General features: G+C 34.8%; 1 protein-coding gene across 1 annotated transcript in view; it reads right to left on the bottom strand.

Annotated features, from left to right (window-relative positions):
* TTN (titin) overlaps positions 1 to 7727 on the bottom strand; it is a 267443-nt gene that overhangs the window by 241620 nt on the left and 18096 nt on the right. Inside the window, exons 14-19 of the mRNA XM_011359980.1 lie at positions 3322 to 3615; positions 3094 to 3216; positions 1601 to 1882; positions 1301 to 1366; positions 303 to 561; positions 11 to 74 (exon numbers count right to left, since the gene is read on the bottom strand). Coding sequence (XP_011358282.1) covers positions 11 to 74; positions 303 to 561; positions 1301 to 1366; positions 1601 to 1882; positions 3094 to 3216; positions 3322 to 3615 — 1088 coding nt within the window. The remainder of the gene's footprint in view (positions 1 to 10; positions 75 to 302; positions 562 to 1300; positions 1367 to 1600; positions 1883 to 3093; positions 3217 to 3321; positions 3616 to 7727) is intronic.

Genomic DNA, 7727 nt, shown 5'->3' with positions numbered 1-7727 from the left:
AATGTTTTACCGTTTCTCTTCTTGTGTAAATTTCTCAGTCGCGGCTGTGGTTTCCTTTTCGAACTCTTCTGACACTGGAAGAAGACAGAAATTTCTCATTTAAGTTAGGCCTTTAGTCCATTTTGTTAGTGACTTCTGCTTAGCATGACAATTAAGTTGTCTTTACAATCTACACCCCAATTCCGGAAGGGGCCATCATTATGAAGTATGGAGAAATTGTATTGTGGGAGGAAGTGTCAGCTGAGAAGTGAGGAATGAGAGTGATGGCATGTATAGAAGGGTGGTGGGCGTGTGGCACTAACCCTGCACAGCTAGGTAGCAGGATGTGCTGACAGTCCCAGCCTCGTTCACAGCACTGCAAGTAAATCGCCCGCTGTCTTCTGCAAAGGCTTCGCGAATCATAAGACGAGCGATTCCACTCTGGAAGGTTATCTGGAAATCAATGGAACTTTCTATTTGGTAGTCTTCCCTGTACCAAGTCACTTTTGGGGATGGGTATCCAGAGATGTGACACTCCAAGGTGACGGATTCACCTTCTATAACAGTCACATTTTTTAAGCCCTGAAAAGAGAAGAAAAAGAATATAGTATTGGTATATGTGCATATTTATTTATCATCTCCATATGTTATAGCAAATGTGGGGGTTTGAACTTGTATATTTTAATTGCCATAATTTTTTTTTTTTTTGAAATTAGTACTCTGGAAATACTAGTATCGAGACTCCTTTGGAATTTGGAATATCCCAAAGTTGAGATAAATGCAAGGCATTTGTTTTCTAGTTGGTAAGATGGAATTCTTTTAATAAGATATACTGGGGCAACTCTGTACCCTTGTGATACTCACATATTCAAATCTTAACAAAGCTTGAAGGCTCAGCAGCAAATGCTACCTCTTCAACAAAGCTTTCAGTGCTATTGCCAATTGGAAGTAATCTATGCTTTCTCTGGATCCTCCCTCTGTTGAGGTGTTTATCACTTTCTATATTTTTACCTTTCTTTTTATGTATAATTTCTCTGATAATAAGGCAAAGACTTCAGATAGCTGAATTTGTCTTTATATATCTCCATATTCGTTTCAATAATGCCTTAGACATAATAGAAACTCACTAAATCTGTTGACTACATGACTGATGGTTGTCACATAGAATTCCCGTTTTCTTTGCTAAATAGTACATGGTTTTAAAATTAGCATTTGTAAACTACTAATGCCATTTTCCAGTTTGAGAACTGATCTTTGCACATATTAAAACTATTTGTACCAGGTACTCATATGGTCCAACGCAATCAACTTTTTCACTCACCGAGACCAAAGTTGGTGGAGTAACAGGGATTTCAACAGGTGCAGGTACTCTTGCTGTTTCTGTTACCTACGAATTTTACAAAGGATGTTACAAAATACCCATGAAATGAGAGGAAATTTCATAAACTTTTCACACATGCAAAATCAGAAAATAATTTGAGAAAAAGAGCTCTGACACACTAAAATTAAGTTCGAGTAGGGCAAGACGCTTGGATGACTACTTCTGTAGTACAAACTGCGGAACACCTGGCCCTGATTGGTAGGGAGGGATCAAACAATGGAGTGCAAGTCAGTGACCAACCTTGGTTTCACGCCCATGAAGTACTTCGAAGCGCTCTTCACGGACTGTGCTACCAGTGATGCTCACCCCTACTTCCTTTTTCACTGCAATGCCAGCTTGACTTCTGTAAGTCTCTGGTGTGTCAGTGAAGGGGAACTGGGGTGAGGGGGTGGGCTCTGCTCTCACTCTGGTCTCAGCAGGCTTCACAGTAGGTGCCTTCACTGATTTGGTGATCTTCTGAGCAGAGGATGTGGCTGACAACTCTTTTTGTAATGTGGCAATAGCACTTCCTGCTATTGATGCCTAAATGGAAATGAAGTTAGAAAATAAAGTCACTTAACTGTCATTTGAGTCATCATTTAGAAGTGCTTCACCACTAGCATTCCTGTGGTGAGTCTGAGTCTATTTTCTATATGGTCTGTTTTTTTTTTTTTTTTAAATGTTTCATTATCACTCTTAGAGTTAGTGAAAAGTCAGAGATAAGCCAGTTCTAAAGCTCATTGTCATTCCTGCCACTTTGTAAACTATGTTGAAAATATATTTTTTAAAGAGTTGTATTAAGAACTCCTTATTTTACACTCTCATCATAAAGGGACTGAAGGTCTCCTAAAGCTCAGTCATGAATTTTTATTTAACCATCCCAGTGAATACTGCACTTGAAAATATTACAGTGAGAAATTCAAAATTGAGAAATTACTAAAATATTTGAAAAATTCCAAGAACTACTTTAAAATAGCACATTTAGGTTTCAGCCACAAATCTGTTTGAAATGTGAAAATGGAGACATTCAGAAAAATAATTTAAAGGATTCCTTCCTTTTTTTTTTTTCTTTCTGTTGTTGTCTATGATTATTTAGTTTCAATAGTAAATTGGGACTATCCCAAATATAGGTATTAAATGTAATCTTCAATTCTTTGAAGGCATACAAGATTTGGATTCTATGTCTTGGATGTGTATAATAAAAATAATAGTGATGAAAATTGAGGGTTATTATGTGCTGCCAACTTGCTAAGGTTTTTATATGTGTTAACTTGCCCCCGATGACAGAGCTAATAAAGGCAGAGCTAGGACACTAATTCAGGGCTGTTTGACTCCACAGTCCAACCTGACCACCACAGAACACCACTTCTCCATCTTGCTATATTGAGTATATAAATATATCATTTCTCAGTATCTGTCTTTAGTATTGATATACATTCTTGATTAAGTTATTCTGAAACGTCTCATAGCACAAGGGAAAGTAAACTGTGTAATATACTACCTTTTACAAAATGTGGAACAGGGAGAAGCATGCATGAATTTGTGTCTCTTCAGAGGTGTAAGATAACTACCTGCTTGCTACTCTAGGCTCACCCTGCAGGGAAACCAAACTTGAGGGGTTCTGAGTCCACCATGAATACACATAGACATTACTAAAAAAAAGTCCACACTGGCTTGTGTCAAGATACTCCACATCACGCCTTACTTATTTTTTTGAGCTAAACATTTCTTTGTCATGCTCTATAACTTCTTACCTCATAGCCATGTTCTGTCTTAGGAACGGAAATTTTTGAAACAGTAAAATGAGGGCTTGCTGTACGGGGGCGTTTATCCACATGGACTAATCTTTCAGTTGTTAGATCTGTAGTTTTCTGAATCTGCATTGAAATGAAACTCAGTGATACCACTGTTCACCAGATGACCACAGCAGTTAAGCTTGCTTTCCCATGAATAGGGTGAAATATCAGTAGGTGCAGACTCACCTGTGATGATATATGCATTCCCATTTGATCAGTAGTTGTGATATGAGTCTCAGAAGGAGCTTGGATCACTCTAGGCTTGACTGCTTTAGGGACAACCTGGGGTTCTGAGGCTGGACGCTGGGGATGCTCAACTACCTTTGTGGCGGAAACATGCTCCTTATATCCATATTCTAACGTGGCCTGCTGAGCATATGATTCTTCAAGATGCCCGGGTTCTCTGGGCTCTCTGACACGGGCCTGGTCTACTGCAGCAACAACTGTTGCTACAGCTTCCGCCTTTTTCCCATCGTCCACCTGGAGACAAGGTTTCCAGAATTAATACATAGCAATGTCAAAGTCAGGTTGGGACATCTCTTCCTAAGATAGTCATCAAGAACAGACAAATGCCTAAAGGCATGATAGTCAGATGGCACCCATGTTATATAGCTATGTTAATGTCTCCAAAAATATAACTCATGGATGCATTTAGGACCTTAATGTTTCATTGATTATTGTGATGTGTAGACATCTAGTTAGTGTATCTAGTTAGATACACTCTATATACATCCGTTTATTTAGACTAGACATCAAACCACACACATACAACATAGGACAGCACACTGTGTGTATAAAATACTAAGAAGATTTTGAGTTTTTCTAAGATTATATATGAGGCAGTCAATTAGCACTTGGGAGATCAGAACTTTAAAGGTGGTTATCTTCACTAATTATTTTTATTATCTTCTTGATCATTTAGTCTCGTGTTGACACAATGACGGCGATGATAAAAATCTACTCAAATACCATCATAAACCCATTAAGAAGAATCAGTTGCTACAAAGTTGTACAGTTACATGCAAATCTGAGACAACATGAAAGCTCATGAACACACAGTGAGGCATATTAATTTACTTATGATTCCCTAGGGATAAGAATTTTTTAATCTATTAGAAAATATTGCTCTTAAAATATATAAATGAAGATGCTGTGATTAAAGTGAAAAAGTGTTATCATATTTGGATTTCAGAGAACAAACTTTTACAGTGAAGTTCAATTTACTGACATTCTTACTAGGAGTTAAAAGGAAGAAGAAAACAGAAATGTTTTCTCATTTCCATGAATCTGATTAACATAAATGGGAACATATTTTGCAAAGGAGTTTTCTTTTAAAGAAGGCAAATCAGCTGATGTGGCTTACATGTTATGATTCTATGTAATACTTGGAAAGAGTATATTGAAAAAATCAAATTGCCATATCCATCAGTGCTCTTTAAAAGTAATGCTGGAATATTTTATTTATGTGCAGTTTGCTTTTCTTCTGAAAATAGAATCTAGATTGCATCTGAAATGTTTTTCAAGAATGCTACCTGTATATCTGTTAAAATTATTATCTGAACCATTTAAGATAAAAATGAAGGGTTTTTTGAGATGGAATTGGGCCTTTAGTGATCACGGGCTTTATCCAGTGCTTCCTTCTAAGAAGCCACAATCTAATTAAACTGCCTTGAAGAATTACAAATGCCATCTTCAGATTGCATTTGAGAAGAAACTGTAGAATATATGTGAGGCTTAGGTGAGTTAAGTATGTTCATCTGTTTATTTGTTTCTTTATTTTTTAAACCATATAGGCTATTAGTTGACTTTAATTTTACAGATTTTAAAAACATGTTAACATCTTCACAGCTTATATATATTATATAATGTATAAATTCTTATATATTGTATACTATGTATTATCTCATATATTTTATATATCTCTCTATATATTTTATATATCTCTATAGATAATACATAGTATACAATATATAAATAATACATAGTATACAATATATAAGATAATTTATACATTATATAATATATAATGTATAAACACTTGTAGAGTGTTTGCATTTACATTATATGTCATTTGAACCTTTGAACCAATCTGTGAGGTAGTAAGGTTGAGTTTTAGTTTTATTTTAACAATGAGAAACTCAGGCTCAAAGAAATTGTCATTTGCCAACTGAAATATATAGATCTTGCTCTTAATTTAAAACTTACACAAGAAAGAGTCTTAATTACAGTAGAATATTGTAAATTGGGGAAACATTTGTATACTTTTTTCCTGCGTTAATGTATATCAAATTCATACACTTATGCTGTTTGGTGGACGACTAAAAATGCATACTCTATGCTGGTAGCTGCTTTTATTTCTTAGTGGACGCTAACGTTCCTCATGTTTCTGGAACCTAGGTAAGCCAAGAATGAAAGTTGGACAAGGAGACCCAAACTCATACAGTTAAATGCTGATAATTAATTTAGGAGACACAAAGAAAAGTATTATTTAGTCTCGCTTTTCACAACTAGAAATGTTAACTTCCACTGGAGGAACTGGACTGAATTTAACAGTCTCTTTAATGTTTTGTTGATCAGTTAAACAATTAAATGGAACACCAGGAGCAAAACGACTCATGATGAATGAAAAGTTATGACAGATGATGAAATGGGATGAAACAATGGTTTTCACCTCCACAGCATCAGTTTTCATCTCCTCACGAATAAGATGTATTTGTTCTTGCTTAATAGCAAATCCTTCTCTAGTCCTTGGCAGTGTGGCTGGTTCAGTAGATTTTGCAGTAGTAACTATTACTTTGGGCATAGACATTTTTTCAGTTTCCATTCTTAGCTAATTTTTAACAACAAAAATAAGATAATCAAATTTATGTATGGGATTCAGATAAAAATTCAAATATAATCACTCATGAAGTATGTTATATATTAGAATTACTCTCATTGATAAGACTTCTGAAAGGCTGATATGCCATTCAGTAAGTGTTTAAAAGTTGATCTTAAATCATGTCTTAGAAAAAAGAAAAACCAAAAAGGTAGAGATAGAAACAACACAGAGAAATACAGACAGGACTCAACCATGATGCTAAAAGAATTGAAAAACTTTCATTGCAATTTTCAAACACCGTATAAGCAATTACGAATAAAATTAGGTAAATAGCTCATTTGGGGTAGATGACAAAGTCATGGGAAATAAGATAATATGAAATATGGAAATTTCAGAGCTACAAATAACCTTTTCATGGCATATGTGTATTTATTCTGGTTGGATAATTCCTTTCTAGATTTTAATATTGTATCTTGGTTAGCTTTAGTGGGACTACTACAGCAGGCACTAATTTTCTCAGCTTCTTTTCTCATCTCATATTTACAGGGGGAAAAAGATAATTTTACACATGAAGAAAATTACAGGTAATTTCCTGAAGTAAGTCTATGATCTTCAACATAATATACTGAATTTAATGCCCCTCTCAAAACAGACATCTTCTTGACAGTAAGATTTATCATTTACATATATATATATTTAATGTTCGTGGAGTTTATTAAAATTAGCCTGCATGCACTTTTAATCACCACCTTCTGGAGAATTTCTAGATGTTAATAATAAAAAATGGAAAATAATAGTGAAAAGATCAGTGGGGAAAGGATTATGTAATAATATTAACAATAATAAATAATTTGGCGTTTCAGTTTCCAATTGTTTAATCATTTAAAATATAAATAGGTTAATAGTGTCTCATACATAAGAAATTCTAAGATTTGTCATTAAGGTGTTATAATAAGGATTTCACACTTGGAATAGTCACCTTTCCATGAGTAACTTGGATTTGTTCTTGTCTAGCAGCCATTCCTTCTCTAGTTCTCAGTATTGTTTCTTGTTCTTTGGCTTTAGCAGTAGCAACTGCTATTGTAGACAAGGCAGTTTTCTCAGCTTCCTTTCTCATCTGATTATTACAGTAAAATGAAGGTTTAAATTGCGTAGGACTTCAGACACACATGGTATGACCCGTTCCCCCCCCACCGCCAGTGGAGATGCAAGATAAGTTATTCAGGGTTAAATACACAAGAGAAGTTAACTTTCGCTTGACAATGTTTGCACACACTGACTAGGAATCGCAAAACTTAAAAATGTTAGCTATAAAAAATAACTCCAGATGCTTCCATTTACTTTTTTTTTTTTTAAGTCAGGCTAAAAAATGCTAATCTTCATGCAAAAAACAATGATGAATAAAGTGAATTATAAATGTTACAGATGGATGAAAATCAAATGTGCAGATAAAGTGAAGGGTAAGCAGTCACACATTTACCATTTTCTTTTAGTTTGGGATTCAAAAAGGAAAATACAGATTAATAATTCATACCACATCATAGTTAATGATTTACTAGAAGTCAGTTTAAAGGTGAACTTTTCTCATCTCACATATCAGTATTCACCTTTTCCTGAGTTATTTGAACTTGCTCTCTTTTGGTAGTGATGCCTTCTCTACTTCTTGACACTAAATCTTGTTCTTTGACTTTGGGTGTGGCCACTATGACTCTAGGTACCACTGTTTTCCTAGTTTCTTTCATTTTCTGGTCATATGATAAAAAAAAAAAAA

Source organism: Pteropus vampyrus, unplaced genomic scaffold, assembly GCF_000151845.1.
Source record: "Pteropus vampyrus isolate Shadow unplaced genomic scaffold, Pvam_2.0 Scaffold2, whole genome shotgun sequence".
Classification (NCBI taxonomy): Eukaryota; Metazoa; Chordata; class Mammalia; order Chiroptera; family Pteropodidae; genus Pteropus; species Pteropus vampyrus.
This window is presented reverse-complemented; position numbering and strand designations above follow the sequence as displayed.